This window comes from Protobothrops mucrosquamatus, unplaced genomic scaffold, assembly GCF_001527695.2.
Source record: "Protobothrops mucrosquamatus isolate PMUCROS unplaced genomic scaffold, P.Mucros_1.0 scaffold_52, whole genome shotgun sequence".
NCBI lineage: Eukaryota > Metazoa > Chordata > Lepidosauria > Squamata > Viperidae > Protobothrops > Protobothrops mucrosquamatus.
Genome location: NW_015386128.1, coordinates 33,322 through 61,209, shown reverse-complemented (window position 1 = coordinate 61,209; position 27,888 = coordinate 33,322). Strand labels below are relative to the sequence as shown.

The 27,888-nt window shown below is 37.7% G+C and overlaps 1 protein-coding gene across 1 annotated transcript in view; it reads left to right on the top strand.

Annotated features, from left to right (window-relative positions):
• Positions 1–11,766: 11,766 nt before the first annotated feature.
• MYCBPAP (MYCBP associated protein) overlaps positions 11,767–27,888 on the top strand; it is a 33,804-nt gene continuing 17,682 nt past the window's right edge. Inside the window, exons 1-10 of the mRNA XM_015811684.1 lie at positions 11,767–11,815; positions 14,924–15,051; positions 16,448–16,610; positions 18,896–19,002; positions 19,603–19,783; positions 19,998–20,113; positions 21,509–21,656; positions 21,863–21,978; positions 22,152–22,264; positions 23,363–23,465. Coding sequence (XP_015667170.1) covers positions 11,767–11,815; positions 14,924–15,051; positions 16,448–16,610; positions 18,896–19,002; positions 19,603–19,783; positions 19,998–20,113; positions 21,509–21,656; positions 21,863–21,978; positions 22,152–22,264; positions 23,363–23,465 — 1,224 coding nt within the window. The remainder of the gene's footprint in view (positions 11,816–14,923; positions 15,052–16,447; positions 16,611–18,895; positions 19,003–19,602; positions 19,784–19,997; positions 20,114–21,508; positions 21,657–21,862; positions 21,979–22,151; positions 22,265–23,362; positions 23,466–27,888) is intronic.

The following is a 27,888-nucleotide window of genomic DNA, read 5'->3' as shown; positions in this document are numbered from 1 at the left end:
AGGTCTGGCCTTGGCCTCGGAGAGGCATCCCCCATGCCCCCCCTGGCTATCCCCGAACCCCCTAAAAATTTGCTAAAACATCCTTCTAAGAAAGCTTTCAATTTTTTCCTCTTTAGCTCCCTTGCTGCACACCACCTCTCGGGGTCCCACACCCCTTCATCGAGGCCGGCCCTTGGGATTGTACTGGGCCATGCCTGCGTGAGGGGGGAATCGCGCAGGGCCAGCAGTTCCGACCTGAGGTACATTCCGGTCACAGACAGGAGACCCAACAGCAGAGAAGGACTAAACCAATCGGGGTGGCATGCATTCCTATGGGACGAAAAATATAAAATACACAGATACTTTCAAAGACACATAGTTAGGAATACATTGCTACAGACTTGGGAAAAAATAAAACAAAAACATAAAAATTCCAATGTGGTTATCCCCAACAGAAGCTCCGAAACACCGAAACCTACTGGATATAAATAAGATAATTAGATAAAAGGAATTAGTAAACGAACATGGAAATCTGAAAACAAAACAAGATATAGGCAGAGAAATTAACTGGTGGAACAATATATAGGCAGAGAAATTAACTGGTGGATATTTACACAAATTCAATCTAAATATACAGAGGACAAAAAATTATATGAAATACAAAAAGAGCCACAAGAATTGGATAAAATTATACAGTACGTGGAACAGAAATAAAATTAATTAGCAATTTATATAAATACTTATTGAGATATAAAATGAAAGACGAGGTTGTCAAAGATACAATGATTAGATGGGCAAAAAATTTCGGATATAATATAGAATTGGAAAAAATATGGGAAACAAACATAAAATTGATTATGTCTGCGGCATTCAAGGAAAACCAGTTGAAGATGTTTTACAGATGGCATCTTCCACCAGCAAAGCTTGCCAAGATGTTCCAGAACAATTCGCCAACATGTTGGAAATGTAAAAAAGTACATGGAACATATTATTATATATGGTGGACATGCCCAGTTGCGAAAAAATACTGGACTAAAATAAGAAGATGGATGGAAGAAATAATAGACCAGTGGTTCTCAACCTGTGGGTCGGGACCCCATTTGGGGTCGATCGACCATTTCATGGGGGTCGCCAAGCAAGGCTGTCAGCCATTTTTTTTGTCCGCCATTTTTTTCCCCCTTTTCCGGCGGGTGCCTTACCTCCCTTGGGCTGGGCCAGCTGGTGGTCGGCCTGCTCTGTCTCTGCCGCTTGCCAGCTACGCCTCGGCTGGTGCAGGGGGCGGAATCACGCATGCGCGGCGCTCCCGGGCAGGGAAAGTCCTCGACTTACGACCGGTTGGGTAGTCCTCGACTTACGACCAGTTTAGTCCTCGACTTACGACCGGTTTAGTCCTCGACTTACGATTGGTTTAGTCCTCGACTTACGACCGGTTGGGGTCGCGGCATTAAAAAGGTTGAGAACCACTGTAATAGACCAACCCGTAGACTGGAAACCAGAGATCTTTCTGCTGGGTATTTTAAACAAAATATAGTAAAGAAATATGGTACTTAATTCTACATATAACAACGGCAGCAAGAATAGTATACGCACAGTTCTGGAAATATGAGAATATACCATCAGAAGCAGTGGTGATAAGAAAAATCCTGGACTGTGCTGAGATGGACAAATTAACAAAAGAGATAAAAGAAAAGAAGACACAGAGTACTATCTAATATTGAATAAGTGGTATGACTGATTGGAGATTAGAAATAATAAATGAGAATAAATGTGGAAAGGTCAAAAATAGAAAATGTGTGTATAATAATGTATAGTAATAATAATATGTATTATTTTTAGTATGACGTATAGTATGAAGGAAGAAAAATGCAAACAAGAAACAACGGGACAACAAGGACAAATATATTTAAAGAAGAATAAGGGGGGGAAATGTAAATAATAGAAGATTACCGTTACAAAATTGCTGTTAAAAAAAAGGAGTATACACTGTGTGTGTATGTTTGTTACGTTGTGTTGTTTTAAAAAATAAAAATATTTGTTAAAAAAAAAAAGAAATGTTGGTTTCAAGCATTGTGTTCAGTCATGGTTTGCTTAACAGACTATAGTCAAAAGCAAACAAATTATGTCATAATGTGAATTCAGCCAGAATGCAGTGTGCAGACATTTCTAAGGAGTGATGCACAGAATCTGTCGCTTAGAATTAGTGGAGCTCTGCATATATTCTGCCAGATTAATTTTCAGAAACTCAGTTTAAGAAATCAATAATAATAGCTGTAGGACAATTTGGTAACATTTCATTCACGTAATATTGTACACAACTTTATTCTTCCCCCTCCCCCCACTGCCAAACAACTCATTATCATTCTTTATGTGGGGATCTTCAGTTCTCTTAGGGAAACCAACACACTCCTATGGAATGACTGGGATTGATCACAACAGGAAGCAATATCCTGTGAAGCCTCAGGAACACTGTCATGCACCTAACCTTGTTTTAACTCATAGGATGCCTACTCCAATTAATCTCTGATAATAACAATGGCATTTGCCCTATATAGAATTGTTAGGTCAAAATTGCAAAAAGAAAATATAAAACAAAATGATATTACTCACAAGAAATAATCCCAATGTGGGATATAAAAGAGATCATCTGTCCTGCAGAATTTAGCTTTGATAAAGTAAATTAGCATTTCTTTATATTAAAATAGAATATTTTAAATCACAAGGGCAAGTATATTCCAAAGTACAATACTTCAAGGGACACTCATAATTTAAATGCAGTATTTGTTAGCAAATGCCCACCTTAAATTATGCAATAATTAGATAGTATAGAATATTGATGCATTATGTAATTAAATCAGTAATTTCCCTACTGTTAACCATTCAGAAAGGTGCAGAAAAGAAAAATTAGCTAAAGTTAAAGCAAGCAAATATTAAGTACGACCTCAGTTAAAATGTCAGTGTAAAGTTAACAAACATTTTAAGAAGAAGATAATCTAACATTTCAAGTAGACAAGAAAATTTAAGTTTTAGTTACACTTATTTTTGGAACTTAGTAAGAAAAATGGTAAATCCACCTCTGTAAGGAGAAGAGTGAATTTTGCTTATATTAAAAAAATAAAATAACTGATTTTAAGAATCCATATTATCTTGTCTTGGTTGTGAAACGGACCACCATATTAGAAATTTTCTAATGTTCAGTTTTTAATTCCGTTCTTTATATAAGAGTCCTGTTCATGTGTAGTTTATTACTACAAATTCATTTCAGTTGGCTAGCTCTCTGTTACATTGTTTACGTGTGTGTGTGTGTGTGTGTGTGTAGCCTAGATAAAATATTGCAAAATTAAGTTTCTTCCATAGGTGCCAGTCTAAATAATTAATGTTTAAAGTTTCTTAATGCAGTTTTATTTTCATAGTGTAATGAAGTCATGATTTTGCATCAGTATTTAAATGGGGAGTAAAAAATGGAGGGTGAATGCTCCAACACTGGAAGTTTTTAAGAAGAGACTGGACAGCCATTTGTCTGAAATGGTGTAGGGTTCCTGCCTGAGCAGGGGGTTGGACTCGATGACCTCCAAGGTCCCTTCCAACTTTATTATTATTATTATTATTATTATTATTATTATTATTATTATTATTATTATTATTATTATTATTATTATTATTATNATATTCATTTTGAGAACTGAATTGATGAACTTAGGATTGAACACCAGGGAAAGAGAACTCACAGAAAGTTATGCAGGGAATCTGCTCATTAGGTCTTTGAATTTTAAGGAAGAAAAATATCAAAGGTAGTCACATTTTATTGGGTAGGGCAAGAACCTGGAAATTAGTAATGTTCTGACTCATACATCATCTCAGCCTTATGGTATACTGTACATAAGTTTTTTTCTTGGTTTCATTTTCTCCACCTACTAAAAGAGGGATAATGCAGACGGAAGATGAATTATGAAGCACCATCATAGCATTAGTAGTATGGAAGGGAAACTAAATGCAACAGGGTTAATTGATCTCACCTAGAACAGGACTCAAGTGTCCTCAGATGGCATAACAGGATGTGTGAGTAATTGCAGGTTCAACCAGATGAACAAGTATTGTTCATTACTGGATAAAAAGATAGCTGTTGTTAAACACATTCTGAAGGAAAAATATATAGATCAAATTTAATCCTCTAGATTTAAAGAAACTAGAATAGTCCTGCCCCTTTACTCTGTTCTTTAGCTTCTCTACCTTTTTTCTTTCTCCACTTAATGAGATTTCAGTGAGGGGGTCAAGTGGTTCTGGAATACAGTCCTCTACCCTTTCCTGCTTTATACAATCTCTTCCACATATAACTACAAATACAGGAAAAGATATAAATTTGCTTACATCTGAATAAGCTGATTAAAATCAGTAAACAAATAGAGCCAATTGCAACTGGGGGGGGGGGTGAGTAAACTATTAGGATAGAAACAAAACTTAAAGTGGAGTAGTTATAGTTCCTTTAATTATAGCTTCTTTACTGAATTTCTACTTTTCACTTTTATACAGATTCTTAAAAGTAATAAGCTTGCTTTTTTCTATGAAAAATACTATCAGGTTTAATATTTATAATGCTGCCAGAGTAGACAAGGTGTTTATGAAATATCCTTCTGCATCTTAAGCCTACCTTCTGGAGTGTTGGTTATTCCTGACAGCTTGGTGTCATCTGCAAATTTGATGAGTTCCCCATCTATCCCCTCATCCAAATAATCCCCTCATCCAAACTTTAATTATGTAAGCTGATATTCATGCACAGGTTTCAGTAGTTAACTTTGACATTCAACCCAAATGTCAAAAGATAAATATCAAGATACAGTCTGTCAAGATACAAAAGGATCTTGACAGACTTGAACATTGGGCGCTATCTAACAAAATGAAATTCAATGGTGAAAAAGTAAGGTTCTACATTTATGCAAGAAAAACCAAATTCACAGGTATAGTATATGTGGCACCTTGCTCAATAGTACTAACTGTGAGAGGGATCTCGGAGTCCTAGTGGGCAACTATGAGCCAGGAGTGTTCTGCAGCTGCCAAAAAGCCAACACAGTGCTAGGCTACATTAACAGAAGGATAGACTCAAGATCACATGAGGTGTTAATACCACTTTACAATGCCTTGGTAAGGCCACACTTGGAATACTGCATCCAATTTTGGTCATCACGATGTAAAAAAGATGTTGAGACTCTAGTAAGAGTACAAAGATGATTAGGGGACTGGAGACTAAAATATATAAGGAATGGTTGCTGGAATTGGGTATATCTAGTTTAATGAAGAGAAGGACTAGGGGTGACATGATAGCAGTGTTCCAATATCTCAGGGGTTGCCACAAAGAAGAGGGAGTCAAGCTATTCTCCAAAGCACCTGAAAGCAGGACAAGAAGCAACAGATGGAAACTAAATAAAGAGAGAAGCAACCTAGAACTAAGGAGAAACTTCCTGACAGTTAGAACAATTAATCAGTGGAACAACCTGCCTCCAGAAACTGTGAATGCTCCAACACTGAAAGTTTTTAAGAGACTTGACAGCCATTTGTCTGAAATGGTATAGGGTTTCCTGTCTGAGCAGGGGTTTGGATTAGATGACCTCCAAAGTCTCTTCCAACTTTACTACTACTACTACTACTACTACTACTACTACTACTACTACTACTACTACTACTACTATTATTATTATTATTATTATTATTATTATTATTATTATTATTATTATTATTATTATATCTGTATCATCAAAATGGCATTTCGGTGCCAATTCCAAGTGCAAGCATATTTTTTAAGATAAACATCACTGATTCTTTGGAATCAAATTCAACAAAGGAGTCTCAACTCAGTAAACATTAGTCATAATTTAAATGTCACTGTAAGGAGTGGGATTTAACATTGAAAAAGTTATTTGCTCCACTGACCACAGGGGAAAGTAAAAAAAAAAAAATACTCTTAATTATCTGAAAAGGTAAGCATGCATAAATCAGTAAACTTCAATTCTTCTAAGTCTGCATATGATTGGACTCCAATTTTCTCTAGATTAAGAATAATATTGTTAATGAAAATAATACTTGATTCCACTTAGGTTCAACAGTCTTTTTTAAATGGCATCGTTAAAACAGAGTACTATTGATAAAAACATATACAGGAACAGAATCTGCTCTCAATCCCTTGAATACAATATTTTATTATACAGGTTTGGAAAGGCTTATATAAGTCAAACAGATAAAGCAGGGTTTTATTATTAAATAAATACATAAAGATTGGTGATGAAGGTACATTTGTTCCAGCCTCACAAAACCTGGTACTATGAGATGGTCAATTCTTGAGGGGGAAAAAGGAAATTATTGATATAGTGTAAATTTAAAATAAAATAAAATACCATTTTCATAATTTGTGATTACTTCTATATAATAAGCATATGTATCTTTTACTTTTTCTAGTTCAGAGTGCTTAAAATATATCCCTTCATGAATTTGTGGCCATTCTTTGCATATGTATAACATTTTGAAATTTCTAGTCCCTGAAATTAGGACAAGGTACTCTTTTAACACAGACATACTGTATTTCTTGCACCTCCTTATTCAAAAGCCACATCTTTTTTTCTGTGGTCTCCACACGATGGTGCCTTCTTCTCTTCCCCAACCCATGCGTGAGGCAACCTTAAGTTGTGTTAATCGTAACAATCATAACAATTCTAAAATAGCACCCTTTTCTGACATCGTCGAAAGGCAACTTCAAGGGATGTACGATGTATTGGGCTTTGTCTCCCCCCCCACCCCGTTTGGAGGGAAGTGAGGTGATTGCATTGAAAGAAAGTTATAGTAGTGGGATGGGTATTGACAATACTGTAGGGATTGCACAATTGCTACAGCTTGCTAGTTTCCTGCTATCTTGGGTAGGGGCCGAGGACTTCAACTCAGTGGTATAGCAGAAGGACCTTAGTAGCACGTTTTTACCTCATCTGTAAAAAGAAGATGGCTACCTCCAAACCAAAGAAAGTTGCAGTCGACAGCAAAGGTGGGAGAAGAAAAGGCAGCATCACACACACACACACACACACACACATACACACACACACACAAACACAAGCTAAAGCTTCAGTATTTGTGGGAAGTTTGTAGGAAAAGTTTAGACATCTAAGTGAAGCTTGGGTGAATCTTTTGAAAGGTTTGTATGTGAAGAGTCTGCAGGCATAAGTCGCTGTGAAGTGTTATGTGTGAATTGGCATACCTGGGTGTACATGAAGAAGGCTGGATGCCTATGAAAAATGTCTCTTGAGAAGCTTGTATGTCGGTAGAAATATATGAAGTGGAACTGAATTCAGTTAGATATCTGCTTGTAAGTGTTGGCCTCTGTGTGAGAAAGTTTAGCTTTGCAAAGTTCGGCCTAGGATTATATAAAGAGATTTTGTTACTAAGTGAAGCAGTCAAACTTATTCTGCATTCAGTGCTTTACATAATAGTTCATGTTCTTTAAATGCTTGGGATCGATTTAACAGTCGGTACTGGTTGATAATATCTGTAGAGTTACTCAGTTAAAAAGAACATAGAGCCTTGTGGCACCTACATGTGTTGTCATAGCAGCTTTTGTACATCTCTCTCAAGTGCATTGTGGGCAAGCCAGATGAAGGAAAAATATTTATACGCAACTGTTGTGTGTGGGGCAGAATAGTATATAAAAAAAGAGGTGAGAGTAAAATTTTCCTATGGCTAGTGACCCTCAGCAAAACAGTAGCTAGATCTGACAGATGATCTTGCATTAATGTACTGGTTAATATGTGTGGTGCTTAATCTAAGTGGTACTAAATCGCCTAATTAATTTTTGTTCCATTCAGTACCAGTCTTTGTCACTTTATATTTATTTGTGTTTATTCATATTCATACACTGGTCACCTTCTCTAAAATCTGTGTTGCTCACAGATTACAGTATACATCTCAGTAGAAAAGGAACATTGCCCTGGTTACCTTTGCCAAACAAAAGAGCAAAGCTGGCATGGGATTTTCTGCATGAATTTATTTGGATGACTCTATCACTGCAGCACTGTTCTCATCAATTTGTAAACCTGCCATTCAAACTCTCTGTAAGGGAAATATATAAATAGGCTGGCAGGGCCCACGAGAAGAGGTTTTTTTGCTATGGCTCCTGCCCTTGGGATCATTGTGCCCCTTGAGGTGAGATCCCGACTTATTCTCTTGGCCTTCCAAAAAAGCCTGAAATCCTGGCTCTGCCAAATGTCCTGGGGCCGATGGGAGCGAGTCATACTGGGGGTGGCTAATGGACTAAAAATAAGATTCTGCCTCCACCCCATGTGTACTTTGCTCTCTTCCTCACCATCTTTCACAATTTTAAGGTTAATTTTAATGTTAATATTTATATTGTACTATTTTATTTTGCTCCTTTTACTTGTTGTAAGATGCCTAGGGTTGCCTCTTAGCGAGATGGGCGGCATATAAATTTCATAATATATAAATAAAATAAATATAGGGGAAATCTTTAAGGGTCAATTTGGTATAGTGGTTAAAGCACTGTCCTAGAAAGCAGGAAACTGAGTTCTTAGGCCTGCCTTAGGCATGAAAATTGGCTGGGTCATTTGAGCCGGTCATTCTTCTTAGCCCAACCCACCTCATTTTGTTGTGGGGAAAATAGAAGGTAGGAGTTATACATAAAAAGGTACATATTAGAATAATAATATTTTCCAGATATACTTTTCACTAGTTAGCTGCAAAAAATAAAGGACAAATCACATTCTATTGTTATCTCTTCTGGGTTTATTTTCTAATCTAACAAATTATTCTTGGGAACTTAGATTATTTTTTGTCTGACTTTATTGGGTATAGTTTGAGAAATGCCTGATTTGAAACCCTTAGTTGACTATGTTGAATGGATCTGAACAGATGCAGTTGTGTATTGTAGGGTTTGAATGTAAACAATGCATTCGTGGTATATTCTCAATAGAAATTGGACATAATGAACATGTCTCTTTCGATGCAATGTTTATACAGGCAATTCTCATTATTCACAATGGCTACATTCTGTGAAAATGCCACAAATATAGTACTGGATTAGTGAATGCTGATCAGTTGCAAATGTACGCATTAGGCGATTCCAGTGTTGTGCTGTTCTGCATGCCTGTCAGTAAATGCAACAGTGCCATGAGAACTGATTTGGGGATGACAAAAACATTTTTGCAAATAAAGCAAATTCACAAATGCCAAATGTGCAAATAACGAGGATTGCTTGCATAGCACTCATGCAGTATTTCAGAACTATCCAGAAATTTGCTGCATAGTATGATTTAGGCTTCGATTGATGTTGGAGTAAAAGCCAATGAAGTCTTAGTAGAACTTAATGACAGTCTATTGTCCATCAACCTAATAATAATTATATTTTTTATTAAAAGTATGTTGTTTTGTACGTGCTTTAACATGATTTATGAAATGAAATACTGTATTAGTAAGCATTCAAACTGATCAGGTGGCTGGAGCTAAGGATAGGATAGGGTGAAGCATGAAGGATTGTTCCCAATACTTCTGCTTGGTGCAATCTCTGCTTTGGATCTGTTACATGTCAGATGGTTTGTTTGTTTTTTAGCAAGAGGGTAAAAATGATATTATCTGAGGAGAAACCAGTGTTAAATCTGTATTCCAAATTAGCTTGGCTGACAAGAAGACATAGGAGAGAATGAGAGGACGTGATTGATAACAAACAAGTTCCACCCCCAGCCAGGCACCATAAAAACTACTGCAGGAAATGCCAACACCATGTGAATAAGCAGTCCAGTTATGAACTTCTGGTCATCCACATCTAAAAGTAGCCAGACAATAGCCATAGAAAGCATGCGTCCTAGATTAGACTTCTGGAATTGCACAATTGTTATTGTCCTGAAGGTACCTGTAATAAGTGCTGTCAAAAGTATTGGGCAAAATGTCACCTGATCCCAGCGAGGGGACATAACCATGGTGTATTGCACAAACAGCTGTAGAAACTGAAGCTGAATGAGACAAAATTGCTTGTCATCATGGCTAAGGAAAACATGTACTGCACCCAATGGCAACAGTACTAGCAACGCACAACACTCTTTCCTAGTTTAATCAATCTTTATTGCAGTATTCTAATTGTCCTCTTTTGACAGCACCTATTCTGTTTTTCAAAATACAGATCTGGTGCTTTTTCAAAAAAGAGCTAAGCCTATGCACATAAGGAGTACTGCTAAGACCCATGCCTCTGAGTAAGCCAGATGGCTAATTTTTCCTCCATTCTCATAGAGGGCTGCGCCAGCAACTGTAGGAGAAGGTAGCATGCCCACAACAGTCTGAAATGGTCAGCAGGAACTGGTGTTGCCTAGAAACTCAGGTACCCTAAGTTTGGAGAGAAGCTGATAACTTGATCCCTGAATCTGAGAAAGACTTTTACTTTTCCAAAGGGGCTTGCTCACTCACTCAAAAATATGAATCCCCAGTAATTCAGACAAAGCAAATACAATTTGTTAAAGAGGGTCTTTTTATAGGGTACAGAAATAAATGATACATATGTTCAGTTCAGTTCAGAAAGAAATGATCAAACAATAAAAAGCACTGATTACATGTGAGAATTATGCAATAGAAAACATTGCTTCTAGATCTAGAATTTCACAAGTGGCAAATTTATGGATTACATTGCTCCCTTTCCCAGCTGAGTTTGTATCTTCCTTAACACAAGTGTATTCAAGGACTTTCAGAATATTGTTTAGTTGCTGAAAAGGCAAGTTCTCATACCAAAAGAAATGGTTAAGGAGAAAAAAAATATTTTCCCGAAGTCAAAAAAGAATTCTAGATTGCCACGCTAAAATGCTAATACTGCTTTTAGTAAAAAGTTAATAATTAGCCTAAAATTACAGGCAACACTGCCAGATCCCATCCTTGACTTATCAGCAACAAGGCTATGGATAGAGAGCTGGATTGTATGGATTACAAAAACTGGCTGGAGAAGACTTAAGTCCCACAGCAGAAAAAAATTAAATGGCATCAAAACTCATTTATACTATAGTCCAGTGTTTCTCAACCTTGACAATTTTAAGGCATGTGGACTTCAACTCCCAGAATTCCACAGCCAGCAATGCTGGCTGTGGAATTCTGGGAATTGAAGTCCACATGCCTTAAAATTGTCAAGGTTGAGAAACACTGCTATAGTCAGTAGGAAATGAGTAATAGTCCTGGAAAATGCTGTTGTGAGAATCTACCTATACTGCACTATGGAGGAAACAGTCTTTCATTTGAAGCTTAATCTCCCGTGAGCAAAAACGTGTACGGATCAGGAAAGAAAATCAGCAAAAAAATAATAATAATAATCTTGGGCCATTTTATTCAGAAAAAATAGTATAAGCGGAGCAAATAGTATTTGCACACACTATGCCCTCCTGCGGAGCCAGGCGAGTGGAATTCAAAGGGTTTCGTTTACATCTTTAATGAAACAAAAAACTCTTAGATTCTAGAAGCTCGCGGCCCGACTGAACACACCAGATACACGCAATCAGGCGCGTGCACAACTGCGCGGGCCTCGACCACCCGAGCCAGCTTCTCTCCACGAGCTCTCCGAAAGCGCCCCTGTCCCGGGCAGGCGTGGCCTTCCTGGGCCATGGGATTGGGAGCACAAGGGAAAGCAATAGACTTCCAAGGCTCGGTTGAGGAAAGCGATTGCCATGGAAACGAGAACGCGGCGGCTTGCGCGTGCTCCAGGCTTGTGGAAGCACAGCAGCTCGCCTAGGATAAGTTGGGGGGTCTTTCCGGAGCTCGGTGATCATCACAATGAACAAGATGGGAAAGAAGGAATCGCGCAACAGTAAAACGCCCCCCGGTAGGCTACTCAAGGGAGCCCGCGGGGCTTCGTAGCGGGGAAGGGGAGGCCTTCTAAAAAACTACGCCGTTTTTGCAGCAGGTGCAACGCATCCTTTACTCGTGTGTATGTGTGGAGGATCCCATAATGTTTTTAAAAGACGTGGCCTTAGAAATGAGCGTTTGGAAATGCATGTCTCTAATAAATTTCATGTAAAACTCAGCCTGTCGGATCATTTTCTGTACAGCTTAGTGTTGTTACAGGGACTAGCAGTAGCAGTGGAGAAAACAGGGCTAATGCTTTGTGTGTTAACTTATAATTGTCCTGGTACCCTCAGAGATAAAGGATTATTATTAAAAGCTTTGATTAAAATGTTTACCACGTTGAACTAGATGTTTTCTCTTGAATTCCATGGGAGTGGCTGCAGCAGATTAATGAACTCCGTGTGACCTCATATATCAGTGGTTCTCAACCTTTTTAATGCTGCGACCCCAACCGGTTGTAAGTCGAGGACTAAACCAGTCGTAAGTCGAGGACTACCCAACCGGTTGTAAGTCGAGGACTTTCCCTGCCCGGGAGCGCCGCACATGCGTGGTTCCACCCCCTGCGCTGGCTGAGGCATAGCTGGCAAGCGGCAGAGACGGAGCAGGCCGACCACCAGCTGGCCCAGCCCAAGGGAGGTAAGGCACCCACTGGAAAAGGGGGAAAAAATGGCGGACAAAAAAAAATGGTGGACAAAAAAAATGGCGAACAGCCTTGCTTGGCGACCCCCATGAAATGGTCGATCGACCCCAAATGGGGTCCCGACCCACAGGTTGAGAACCACTGTCATATATGCTGTACTCTCTTACCATGTACTGCAATCCGTAAAATTCATTGGATTTAAAACATTTAGAACTATTTAAATCAGGTTATAAGGTTGAGTGCTTGCTTAACTTGATAGTGATGAGCAGGGCTTTTTTTCTCATAGAAAGCCCAGAAAGGAGTTCCAGCACCTTTTTTGGATGGAACCTTGTAGGGTAGGCAAGGCGGGTTGTATGACATGTGTGAGTTCCAGCACTTTATTTTTTTTTTTAGAAAAAAAGCACTGGTGATGAGCATTATGCTGGCAAAAGAAAGTATAAGGAATGGGTTTGATTAGACACGGGACCTACCGGTAGTTGGGATGCTTTAATCCAGGCAGAGCACAGCATGTGGGTGCAAAGTGAAGGGAGAAGATGCAGTGAACAACATACAGTGTGGGCAACATACAGTAGCAATAGATTCCAGGACAAACAGTGTTTAATGTAGAAGAATATGATTGTGGTCTTTAATAACTTTAAAATGTGGTTAATGAATGAATAAAGGTATAGACCATATTGTCTGCATTATAAAAACAACAAATGAACTCCTGAAACTCAGAAAAATCAGGCTATGTATTTCAGTTTCTGTGGTCACTTCTTGCAGCTATTAGTAATATCTAGCCACTGCTAAACATATGGTTTGAATCTTCAAAGTTCTTTTTTCTTCCTTTAGAGAGAAACAGCTAACCAAAAATAACTTATGAATAACGATCCTGCAAATGTGTTTGATATTAATATACACTATATAATTTGTATGGCAGGATCCATGTTTTCAGTGATGGAGTATGACAAATGTTGTAGGTAGCTGGTAGGACATTTTCCATTGTTTTGGGGTATAAGATCTGTAAGAATCTCAGACCAATATTATCAAATTTTGCGATACAGATCTGCTGGAAATGTGATTGTGATGCCCGATACCGAAGTAATAGATTCTCAAAATAGATGTATGATAAGATTGTGGAATAACTGAATCCTGAACGTACTGTACAATGAGGTGAAGGTTCACCTAAATTAGCTTAGTAAATGGGATAATGTAAATTTACCAAGTGTGCTTTAACAAAAGGTCAGAGGGAGGCAGATGAACAGATATTCCAATAACGAAAAGCAAAATATAGGGTAAAGACAATATTCAATTTCTGTTTGATCAGTATGTAGAAAGGCTTGTATTTTTTTTATATAAAAATAAGGTTCCCTACACGAAAGCACCAGAATGCAGCACAAAACATGAAATGTGCTATGAACTTCACTATATACAGTATAATGACAGAGATCATGACTATTATATTGGAACGCGCTGCTAAAGGAAATGTTCTTTTAGAAAGTGGTCAAGATCACCCCCTACCATAGGCATTTTCTATTTTTTTAAAAACTGACAATTTGCATTGTACTATTTAGCTGAATTTCAAATGTATGCTACTTTAATGTTTAGCTTCAATCTGATATTTTGGAAGCATTATTGCTTCAGGTTTTTCATACCAAGAAGCAGGATAGAAAAGAATAAAAGAGAATAGAGGAACTATTCTTACAAGGAAGCAGAAACACATCACATTCAAGATCAGGGGTGGGTGATAGTATTAGGAACTGCTTCGGTTATCATAGTGCAAGTTTAGGTTATTTGGAAAACAACTGTTTGACAAGTCCTATCTCCCCTTCTGTGTGGTCCACTTTCTTCCATTCACGAAGAGAATGTTTGTGACTATATTATGTATGTGTGATCTCTGACTAACTTCCATTTAGCTCTACAAGCTTCTCTTTGGACGCAAAAACATGACATCTTTGATTTAGAGCAGAGGTATGATTTTTCACCCAAAGTCTTGGCTATGGCCTTTGTAATCTCTCCAAAAGTTACCTTTTCTAATTTTTAATAATTAGCATAATATTGAATTAACTGTATGCATAACACAATTAGTTAATCAATTAATTAAATGTGAAAAGTTTCTGATTTGGTCATGCTAAAACCACCATATATATATTGGAATTTACTATATGACTGGGAAAATGCCAGATGTGAGGAATTTGTAATACATTTTTGCATAATAGAATAATAAAAATTCTAATGATGATCATGTGTACTTGCAGTTATGCCTCTACCCACCTACCAGAAAAGAGTCCTTCCTGAATTATTTTTAATTGCATGTAGACAGTATGCATGTATATTTTCTCCCTTTCTCTCTCTCTCTCTCTCTCTCTCTCTCTGATTTCTCTCTCTTTTATGTCTGTACAGTACACACACACACACACACACAGAGCTACATATGCCATAGAGAAAATTAGTGCTTTTTTTCAGAAAAAAAAAGAATCAAACCATTTGAGCAGCCTTCTTCACCAGTCCAAGAAGAGCCAGAACCTGTAAGCTGTGTACTGCAAGGAGACGAAATCCAGGCTCTTGCGATAAAGCCAGAAGATTTGGCAAAGGTGGGTATAAAAGTTTTCCCTATTTCAGGTAATTCCTTTTGCTGATGTAGCTTTCATGACCTTTATCTGTCCACTATCTGTGGACAGTGTTGAGCTTCAGTGTTTAGTGATCATGGTCTAGACCAGGGGTCTTCAGACTTGGGCCTTTTATGACTTGTGGACTTCAACTCCCAGAATTCCTCAGCCAGGCAGACTGGCTGAGGAATTCTGGGAGTTGAAGTCCACAAGTCATAAAAGGGCCAAGTTTGAAGACCCCTGGTCTAGACAGAAGATTTCCTTATGTTTTGCTAGCATCTGTGGCTGGCATCTTCAGAGGCCAGGAACTGGCTGGGTTCAGTTGCCTGTGGTCTCTATAGCAGATCCTTTGCCTCTGAAGATGTCAGCCACAGTTGCCAGTGAAATGTCAGGAAATCTGCTGCTAGACTATGGTCACTAAATACTGAAACTCAACACTGCCCAATTGCTTTGGTCTCATCCCTTGGGGGGAAGACCTTCCAAAAACTTGAATGTGCAAAATAGTCATCATGGATCATTGTTTCTCATTTCAGTTTTGTTAAGAGTTTATGGTCATCTCTTTCTGTGGCTCTGCCTCCAGTCAGGCTTTGCACTATAGGCAAAGTGGAACCAAAGAGACAAGCTCGCAAGAATCCAATATGACCTAGTATGAGCTGTAGTAGAGCCATCTCTCTCTTGACTGGGGAAAAAAAATTAAGGCACTATAATGGAAACATGTCAGAAAAAGTATGTTGCCAGGGCATGTTTGTGGCTAGGCACAAATGGGAAAAGGACCGTAAGCTCTTTTGCAGTCATCCAACCATCATTGTGCCAATGGAACAGTAAAGGGGAGAGGAAATCTCAGTAATGGCAACATGACATTAGAAGATGCCATATGTGACTGATATGGAAATGGCCTTTCTGTATGTCATATTGTGATAATATTTCAAATTCTTTTTTACTTATATGAGAAACAGTACCATAATTGCGAGGCAGCTACTTACCAATGGGTGACATCCTGGGAAATAATTACTTATTTACATTTTATGTGAAATAAATACAGTTATTTCAATTTATACTAAAGGTTTCAATGATAATAGGGTATTATGTATGCAATTTAATGTATTCAGGTCAAGAAAAGGAAGGGTGCCTGTGGTGTGGTGGAAGACAGAAATGTTGTAAGAGAGATAAGGAAAACCTAAAAAGTATGTGGATACCTAGATTCTGACATGAAGAAAAAAGATTCTATCATCTTGTTCATGCAAAAGGGCAGAAATGCACATCAAGCTTCATTCCATCTTTTGGATAAATTCTGTAGCTCCTATTAGTGGCAGTATAATGAAAATTGTGAAAGTAGAACCATTATAAATATTGTTTGATTGAAAATGTATTTGTTATGTAGCTCCGGGCTGGAAAACGTCCTCAAGAAAAGAAAGAGGAACCTGTTGTTATCAAGAAGTATCTTGTACGCAAATCTAGGCCACAAGAAATTGGGAAAAAAGCTAATTTCCTAGTTGCTTATCCAGCTCTCCCAGATGAATCAGAGAAAACATTGAATTATTCTGGTACAGTTGTTTCATTTTTTTCATACTGTGGTCCTGATCTTAAAATGTGAAATAATTTAGTGTCCTTCCTCACTTGCTAAAAGAGCCATTTATCCATTTTTCAATAAGCAGAAAACAAAATTGGCATGAAATTTGGCTTCCCTATTGCAGTCCTGATTGTGCCTCAACTGCTTCTTTTCATTGCAGTCATCTGACTTCAGATAATGGGTGACAGAGCTTAAAGATTGCACGCACACTGAGAGAAAACTTGCACACGAGAAAAAATATTACTTTAATACCCAGTCCAGTTAGTCATGAACTATGCTGTCTCACTTGTGTGCATATGATGAAAATAACATTATGGAGACAGAACAGAAAAAAAATACTATCATAGTTATATGCAATTTGGGAAAGATGCTAAATATCAGAAATTCCTGAACAGATTTTTAATTTCAGGATTCTTTGGGTTTTAACTAATTCTGGACAGAATGAAGATAGAGATGTACAGATCAGTCTGTGCTTATTTTGAATCACTATATTCCTTTGTTGTTTTATTTCATCAAAGTTTTTCATTATTTTGTAATTTTTTTAAAAAAATGGCAAGAAAAAACATACATTTCTTGATGTATGCATTTTGTACATATTGTATCTTATATGGATAACTTTCCTAATACATGTTTCCATTCACATCTTTCTACAACGTATGCATATTTGCATGGAGTTTTTTTGAGGAGGTAAATATATGAGATAGATGTTAAGGGATTTCATGAATTTATGTCACAACAAATTCCATTTTAGGACAATTAGCTATTTCACTAAAAAAGAAATCCATGATTTCAATTTATGGGTAAATAAGTAGGTTATTGCAATTGAAGAAAGTGTTGGAGTAATCAGGCAGGATTTTTATTTTCTCCAACCCAATAAGATGCTAAAAAAGGAGCTAGGTAAAGGAGCTCAGAACTGTCTGCCAGAAGGACAAATCTCTGAATACAGACCGCAATGGAACCAAATTTGGTATTCTGGGAGAAGCCAGCTAAAGAAAGAATAGATTTGAAAATTAATCAGATTTGACTGGGGACTACATGGGAAAAAAATACAGAAAAAAAAGTGGCAATGCATCCCTATAAGGAAAGGCAATTGGGCAACACTTTGGAATAATATAAACGGCTCCTTTTGTGACCTGGAATGAAGCACACCCTACTATAATAATAATAATAATAAAGTTGGAAGGGACCTTGGAGGTCATCTAGTCCAACCCCCTGCTCAGGCAGGAAACCCTATATCATTTCGGACAAATGGCTGTCCAGTCTCTTCTTAAAAACCTCCAGTGTTGGAGCATTCACCGCTTTTGGAGGCAGGTTGTTCCACTGGTTAATTGTTCTAACTGTCAGGAAGTTTCTCCTTAGTTCTAGGTTGCTTCTCTCCTTGATTAATTTCCATCCGTTGCTTCCTGTCCTGCCTTCAGGCGCCTTGGAAAATAGCTTGACTCCCTCTTCTTTGTGGCAGCCCGTATGCATACTTAACTATAAAAATTCACAAACGAATCAAATAGAAACACACAGCACATTTAAGCATTCACCTTGCTTAGAAATGCTCAGATTTACACATACAAAAAAAACATAGGCAATTTATGGACACACTCTCTGCTTATTCCCTGTGAAAAATTTGGATACTTGGCCAACCAGCATGTATTTATGATCACTGCAGCATCCTGGGGTCATGTGATTGCCATTTGTGACCTTCCCAGCCTATTTCTGACAGCCAAAGTTGATAAGAGGAAGTCAGATTTGCTTAATAACTGTGTGATTCATTTGACAGCTGCAGTGATTTGCTTAACTGCTGGGGCAAAAAAAGGTCATAAAGTTGGACATTACTGATTTAATAATTGTCTTGCTTAGCAACAACAATTCCGGCCCCAATGGTAATTTTGAGTCAAGGATTGCCTGTACTACATTCTAAGCCTCCCCTCCCTATGGTCATGTGTCCCAGAACAAAGCCCTGTACTTCCTAGTATGCCTATGCAAACAATCACTGCTGCAAAAGGGTCGGAAAGAATTGCAGAAGATAGCCTTTGCATGCTTTCCTTTCCTTGTTTATGTGGAAGGACTGTGAATGGCTCAGAACCAACTCTCGGATTCGGAATTCTTAAATTCTAAATGCATGTCATTTTGACTACATTCTGATTGGTGGATTCCCAGTTGTAAGCCAGAAATAGAAGAATTTGCATCTACAGTCTTAGAATGTGTATGCTGCACGATTTATTTAACATGTTTAATATTCTATATTCTATATTAATACTATTATAGGTGTAGAAGGACCTGTAGTTGATACCTTTGGATATATCACCCCATATAGCATTTTAGGAACTCTCCAGGAGTTCAAGAAAGAAGCCATAAAAAAAGGTCATGGTCAGGTTAGTATTATTATGTTATTTGCAAGTTAGTTAAATATTTCCATTGATATGTGATTATTTAACAAGGTCTCATAATTTAGCTACAGTATTACAAAAATGCAAAAGTATTGTGACTATATTAATCAAATCAACTTTTCTGTAGGATTTTTATTTTTATTTATTTAATTTGCCACCCTTTCTCGTTTTGAAGTGACTCTGGGCCTGCAGTGGTCCTTCCCTTGGTGCGTTTATCATAATGTATCAAATTTTATACTGGAGGGCTTATGATATTTTTTCATGATTTCAGCCTTGCATTTTCAGCTACTGCTTTAGTTTTATATTATTTTTCTACTGTTCTTCCTTTCTGTGCCAAAGCAGCATTTTTGAGAACATTGTTAGCATAATAGCTATCATGTTTATCCATGTGTTGGTTAATTGATTTAGTATGGAATGAATTATTGAAAGATCAACATCACACAACCTCTTCAATATGTCTGAAGGACAACTCAACAGCCCTCGTTCAAGAGCAGTGCCATGGATCATAAAAAGTTAACACAATTAGCTAGGCCACCCATCAGGACACTGCTCTGCCTTTCTGAATTTCTCCTTGTCTCCTTTCAGATAGTGCGAATGATTCCTGAGGAATCACACCTTTCTTGTGCAATCTCAGTTTTTGGAACTTACAGAAAGAAACCTGAGGAGGAAAAGAAAGTAGCTCAGGGCCCTCCATCTGAACACCGGGCCCTTCAGAACTGGCAGCGCAACATGGCACTCAGGAGGAAACAACAAAAAATGCTGTGTGGTAATATAAAACTTGAACAGATCTACTCTTGTTTTCTGTGACAAATACATCTTAGTGTTAGCAATTTCTCTATGGAGAGAAATTCTGGGCAAATTTGAAAGTAAAAGAGAAAGTCTTCAAGGATGAAAGCTCTATAGCAGGTTGATTCGCTGGCAATTGTGATATTGAACCCACATTGTCATCATATTGTTTCATTTCTTATTTTTATTCTCAGAATGTCTTCAGAAATCAGAAAATCAGTTGCTGATGAATTTTTCAGAACACTACAGGAGAATCCAGGAACAACGAACTTTAATTGACCGCAGTATTCCAGCTATGTATTCTGGAAAGGTGATAATTCTGCAAATAATTCTCCTGGTTTTATTTAGGTCAGAAATTCATGCTCTAGTCATTTTATGACATTGGAAAAACATGCAATATTTTGATGTCTTTGCATGAGATCTCAGGAGATTTCAGCTTAGAAAGTGTATGATTGTCAGATTCCCTGGAGAAGTGATGATCTTTTGGGATTTCAGCCACTAAAAAAAAAAATCTGTTAATTTTTGATTGTGGAGGCCCACTGTGCCTGAATAAGCTGTTGATTATTTACTTTTTTAAATAATTAAGATGGTGTATATACATCCATAGTGTCCAGAAAAATAGTTACTATAGGAAACTTCTAAACAGTTGTACTGGAAAGGAATGACCAAAGCACCTATATATTCCAATAGAAAAAAACATAGGTGGCTCAGAGTTGAATTGTGGAGTGCAGTGATGATGTTACCTAGTTATGTAATGAAACATCTTCAAGCAAACAACCAAACTTGGGGAGCACCAAGAATTCTTTACCTGTATATGATCACAAGCTGTAACACTGAGGTCAAAGTACTGTAGAAATGTGGTTGCAGATGCTCAGTGTAAAGTATTTGTTAGTTATAGGCATTAATGAGCCAATTAAAGCCTATTAAAGAGCCATTAAAGCTATTGAATTTAGCTTTCTGCTCACTGCAGGAATACAAATTAAAACATTTCACACAGAGGTATGTCTAGTCCTCATTTGAACAGATCTGGTAAGTAATTGTTGTGCTGTCAAACTCTTCTACTATGAGAATTCTACTATGAGAATTTCAGTTAGAATTTGCATTTCTGTAACTCAAGGTTCTGTTCTGTTTATTTGTTACGTTTTAGGTTCCTTAAATCCATCCACTTGCTTAGCGCTTCTTATTTCGTGAGTTTTCCAATGGAAGATAGCATGGATTTTTTCTTCTTTTTTAATAGATGTGTAGGGCAATAAATATCTAAGTCAGACATGTCAAACTCGTGACGTCACGTGACGTCACACGATGTATCGGACCTTTTTCCCCATTGCCGGCAATGGGGTGGGTGCGGCTTCCTTGTGACGTGTCCGGCCTGCGGGCCGGCAGTTTGACAACCCTGATCTAAATTATCAAAATAGGATAGGGAAGACAGTAATTACAGATAGTAGGAACAAATTTGGATATAACTTTTGTCATCCTTTGGTGAGCCGTTATATAACAATTAGGATAATTTTCTTATTCCGGCACCACTCCCAATCTTTACATTTACCTTTCTCTTTTTCCGTTGTTATTTTTTCATTGGTCTCTCTGCCAAATGTTATTTTATATTCATTGGTCTCTCTGCCAAATGTTATTTTATATTCTTTACTCTGTCTCTCAAAACTGAGCTTATATCTGTTATGACTTTGGCTTTCTTCATTATTAATAGGGCTATTCAGGGAATGAGTTCTGGAATCAGCCTGTACACGTTGGGGATGAACTCAAGGGTCTAACCACGACATTGGGTCAGACAGATCTGGGATTCCCCGAAGAGATTACTCATGTTGGGAAACCACGTAGCATCTGGAGAGAAATGGGTGAGGCACTATAAGCACTGGATGTTTATACAGGGTTGTGCCAATAGAGAAAAAGAACTGAAATCACTTTCTGAATGGCAAGTATACAGCTGTGGAGAAACTTGGGCAATCATAGTGGATTTTGGCAGTAGATATGCACCAACTTAGTAAAGTTATTACATGTATTGTTGTGTACCTGCCTACGTCACTGTCAGATATTCCTACAGGTACCAGTCCACCAAAATATCTCCCTTTCCATCGCCCCTGGGAAAAAAGTCTCTTCCTGCAGCATCGGAGAAATGAGTTAAAGGAGGTTTTAGAAACGCTGGATTTTTATAGCCCGGTATGATATTTTCAACACATAAAACCATTTATAGATCAGAAAATTGTCATATAACAATTCCTGTAAGATTACATTACACATGTCATTTAAACAGTCTGATTCTTCTTTTGAACGATAGAAGAAAAACAAATGAGAACACAGTGCTTTTTTCTTATTCTCCCTTCTTGAGGAAGGATCTGGATGGCCTGGAAGTCATAGGCAGAAACCAACCTTTCACCAATGTGTCAGCAGACAGTTTTTCAGCTTGTGATGACGACAATAAAGAATCTTCTGAAGAAACAACCTCGTATGTTGCAATATTTCATTCATTCATCTTTAAGGCTTTTGCAATGGGTCGAGTTTCATTTGAAAGAGTTGTTAAAAGTGCACATGCACGAATATTCTATTTGTTTGTGTCATTAAAATAGCTGTATCTGTTTTCATGTGGCTTTAGCAGAAATCAGATTGAACTGAAAATATACCTGGATATGGCTGGGCAGTTTTAAGTGCCTCAGTTTAATCTCTAGCACAATTAGTTCAACAACAATATTATTTTGCATGTATTAAACAGTTAGCCTTTTAGGAAGAATCATTGGCTTAAATAATTGTTGGAAATGTAGTGGTCAAAATACATCACTGGTTTATACAGTGTGTTCATGGACTGTGGGGCGGGGAACACAGAATTTATTTCATACATGCACCTACATTGTACGGCAAGGCACATGTTCAGCACTGTGCCTCGATATATGGAATGATAATCATTAGATTCTATCATACAAAAATCTGTACTGTAGCAGTACAGAATAAATAAATAAATACAGTATAAAGAAAAAGTTATACCTTGGCTTTTGTACAGTGTGCAGATGTTCACTTTCAGTTACATAGTGGTCTGAAGAATTCATCTCAAGTGTTTTACCAGTCAGGGGACTATTTAGAAATTTATATTGCATATTCAGACTACTGTATACACTTAATTTTCGTACTAGCTAGTATGTTTGAATATTTTAAAAAATCATCCAATTGAAAATTTGCTGTAAAAAAAAGGGTTATGCCGATTCTTCTTCATATTATTTTAATATACAAAGGGTTGAGTGAGTGGGATAGTGCAACCTGGAGGCCACTTTTGTCATTTTTTAACAAAAGTGGTGAAATAAGCAGATGGCAGTTTCTATTTGCATTGTCAAGTGAGTTGTTCTTTACTTTTATTAATGTAATGTGGTATATATTTCTATACTTAGTTTAATCTTACAGTATTGCACTTCCATTAGAAGCTGGCTTGGATTCATCCCTCAAGTGAACTCTGATTCGGCAAGTTTTTTAAGTCATTAGCTGTCAGCAATACATAAAAGCTGAAGCCTGAATCTTAAAATTATTTAAGATTTCTGATTTTTACTTTGCTTCACAGGGACCTATTAGATGAGTTTCCAGATATATTTTCAGAACCAATATTTGGTCCCTCTCTGAAGTTCTGTGGACAACCAGCTCGTTGGATCACTACTTCTCATGCGGTAGAGTTGTAAAGAATGTTCAAAATAAAGACTTCCATGTCTTTTACTTTTACTTTTGGGTGGGATGGGTAATTTGCCCAAAACACTTTTTATAATATCAAACAAATTAACAAAATGTCATGACATCATACTAAAATGTGAAGAAGAGGGGGAAAAATCTGGAAAATTAAAAAACAAAACAGCTAAAAAGACAGTTAATCATGTTGCTTGAAAGTCCTTGTTGGTGGAGGAAATAATTTAATTCAGATGCTATCAAGAAACATATAGGCTTCAAATTAGATGTGGATTTGTTTCTGGCTTTATCCACCCAAGTGTGAACAATTTATAATTCTTTCTTTATGTACTAATTTTATTAAATATTACAATTACAACCATAAAAACTAATGCAAACGAAAAACTAAAAGAAAAAAAAGAAAAAAAATAGAAACTGCAGAAAAGAAAGGAAAAAAATAGAAAGAAAAATAAAAAAGAAAGAAAAATAAGAATATAGTAAAGGAAAAGAAGTAAGTTATCATTTCTTAAAATACACCAAATTTAGTCCTGATGTAAGTAAAAGTCCATTGAGTGTTATCAGAAATAACAACACATATAATTGAACTTTAAATAAACCAATTTTATATTTGTGCCTTTTTCTTCTAAAAATCTTTAGTTCCTTTCAGTAATGTTCTAGAAATTGATTTCTTTTCATTTTTTTCTTTGCCCCTTCTCAATTTTTTTTAAAGCTTTAATAAGTCTCTTTTGTAAATCCAATATAGGAAAATCATCCAGCTCATTCTCTTAGTTTATTATTTACATATCCCTGTTAATTATTAAGACTTCAGACAGTTTCTTTTGTATGTCCAGTTTAACCTTTTTTCCCCTGTGTCATTCTTGTATCTGATCATTTTAAATCCACTTTCAAATCAATCTCAATCTTGTCAGGTAAATCTTGTTCCTCTTCCATAATGTCTTTTAAATATAATCTGTATAATCTACAGTATCTGTCCTTTCATAGACGCCAACTGTGATTTGAGCAAGATGTCTATTCCCTTGTCTCCCAGAACTCTAAAACTGCTAGGAATCACTGTCTTGCAGTCTCCTCGCAAGGAGCAGTTGTCTGGAGGACTTGTGGGTGATCTTAAGTCTTCTTCTTGTTTGGGGAGGAATCATCAAAAAGCTGGTCCAATTTTCAGGTCTTCATTCCACCAAAGTTGTTGATTCTGCTTTTTGCAGAGCCATCTTGAGTCCATCATTTCTTCTCTACTAGTTGTCTGAGCAGTCCATAATTCTTTATGGATTCTCAGCTCTGTGGCTCACATTGAAAGCATACCTAGAACTTGTGGGCTTCAGTAAGGGCTGGAAGTGCATCCAGCACTGACAGAATCTACCTGTGGGCCCTCTGTTCGCTCAACATGAAAGGCCAGCAGTTTCCAATGTGAGCTACACTCAGGATGCACACACCACCTTCAGGAAGTCCCCAACTCTCTGCTTCCTACAGCTCCACTGCCACCCTGAATAGCTGCCAACTTCACCTGGAGAGCCACTACCTCATCTGCCTTGCCAGCCCATCCTGCTGTGTTTTCCATGATTTGCAGGTTATCAGTTTTTTCAATGTTGGCTGAACATGAGGTATCTCAGCCCACACTACTAACCTGCGCCCCATCAGGGTTTGGTAAGCCAGTTTTGACAGACAAAGCTCCAGCAGCCTGCTATGCTCGCTGCCCACATCCCAGAGCTGTGCCCTCAACCCTGTGCGAAGATCCTGGGCCAGTCACGGGAGGAAGAAGATGGCAAAGGTCAATTGGGGGAATGGCAGCAGTGGGGAGCTGCAGGGATATCAGCGGAGTGCAGGGCAGCCAAAAGGGCAGAGGTAGAAGGAAACAGGTGGATGGGAGGAGTTGAAGCAGAGACAGTTCACACGCAGCAGAAGAATGTGATTGTGGGATGCCGTGACCAATCATAAATGCAGGTTGGTCGCTAATTATCTAAGTTTTAATCCTGGGACCATGGAGGTGCTGCAATTGTAACTTCAAACAATTGCTGAATAAATGGTCATAACCTGCGGACTACCTATATATGAGTTAATGTTCCAACAGCAAGGCAATTTAATAATTTAGAATTCTGAGATGTGTAGTATACAAAATGAAATGTTCTCTTTTAAGTTTAAAAGAAACAAATTCTATGTTTTTAAAAGACTGTTCCTTTATAAATCTGGACATTACCAAAGTTGGAAACACTGTTTTGGAACATCTCCTTGATCTTCTTTAATCTGAGGCAAAATTAATGATACATTTAAATTTACCACCTGAAAAAAACTTTCTAGAACTCTTGATTGACTGATTGTGTGTCATCAAGTCAATGTTGACTTTTAACAACTACATATGGTAGATAGACCTATATATCTTTATAACAGGATGAATAAAAGAATCAGAACAGAGCCTAAACTCCGGCCCCTTAAGATATCAACATTATTAAGACATAAGGTTTCTCAGCATCAAAGAAAATAATTCTATTTTGAATTAAAGTGATTTTATCCATTTAAAATCTTTGATGCTTCCTATTTATGTAGTGATATCCAAGATACTGCTACACCTTAGTCAGTAATACATGGCCAAAATAGCACTTTAAATCTTAGCATCTACATTAATCAAGAAAATAGATCATTAGTTGGAGCATTTAATAGGATGCTTGCCCAGTTGGATTGTAATATTCACCTCATAGAAATTGAGGGTAAAAGTCTTTGGAAAAAGTAACAGTAACTGCTATCACAAATAAGATAAAACCAATATGCTTTTGTTGAATCAGTTTGAATAAGAAACCATTAGAGCAAATTTATAAAGGATTTCATGATGGCCACCATTTTTTGAGGAGAAAGATATACCTGGTATTGAGGTTAGAAATCTGATCTTCTAATAGGTGTGGAAGTTCCACATGTTGTAAAAGGAGCCTGTTGATGAGAAATGGGAATACAAATTTAAATACTGTTGATTTGTATATCTAGAATCTGTATGTACTGCATACATTTCCCATATAAATCACAAACAGAAGACACACTATTGCGGTGATGGCAAACCTATGAATGCTTCTCAACAGTGTGATTTTTGGTGATATGACTAGAGGCTGTATGAGAATATATTGTACTCTCGTGCAGGTTCCAGAACCTCTAGAAGTCACTCAAGAAAGTCCTGCTCTTGCACAGCCTCTGCAGCCTTTGAAAAATGTGTGAGAACTTCCTGCACTTTTGGGAAGCTCCAGAGACCAGAGGAGAATATGGTTTACTCCAGACCAGTGTACTCCAGACCAGTCACATGCGAGGGCCCTGCTCTCGTGTGATCTTTGGAGCTTCCCCAAAAAGAGCGAGAACAGTTCATGCTTATCTGCTTTTTTTTGGAGACTGAAAGACTGTGAATTTTTCAGGTCTCATACAACCCACAGCTGCCTCGGATAGGTAATTTGTTTTTTGAGACAAAACAAATAGAAAATATTTACAATTATGTAAGTTTTTAAATTATTATTTATTAAAATTATATGTTGCCTATCTCACTGTCCAAAGCAATAGCAATAGCACTTAGAATTATACATCACTCCATAGTGCTTTACAGCCCTCTCTGAGCGGTTGACAATGTCAGCCTATTGTCCCCAGCAATCTGGGTCTTCATTTTACCGACCTCAGAAGGATGGAAGGCTGAATCAATCTTGAACTGATCAGGATCAAACTCCTGCTGTGGGCAGAGTTTGCCTGCAATACTGCATTCTAACCCCTGTGCCACCAGAGCTCATACACTTTTTGCAACTTTCTGTTATGAATTGTCTCTTTTGTCCATGTGTCTGTGCATGGGTGCATATGTGCATGTTTGTGTGACACACCAGCAAACTCAAGTTACGGTAGGCATTTTCTGAATTTTTGACATGTCAAGCTCAAAAGGTTCACCATCTACTGGTGTTTCTTAATTTTTTATAAGTTAGTTGCTCATTAGATTTTAATCCTCTTGACAGTGCTGTCTGGTATAGTAGAATGAAAAAAAAACACAATTTGGGTAGTGTAAAGGAAAAATCCATATAACGATGATCTAATAATAATTATTATTAGTGGTGGCACGACAGCTCCCTCAGCACCTGGAAGAAACTGTCTATCTAGACTCGCGCCAGTCCGGCTTCCGGCCTGGGCACAGCACGGAAACGGCATTGGTCGCATTGGTTGATGATCTCTGGAGGGCTCGGGATAGAGGCTGTTCCTCTATCCTGGTCCTGTTAGACCTCTCAGCGGCTTTTGATACCATCGACCATGGTATCTTGTTGCACCGGTTAGGGGGGTTGGGGGGCACCGTTTTACGGTGGTTCTCCTCCTACCTCTCGGACCGGACGCAATTTGTGTTGGCAGGGGGGCAGAGGTCAACCTCGAGGCGCCTCACTTGTGGGGTACCACAGGGGTCGGTCCTCTCGC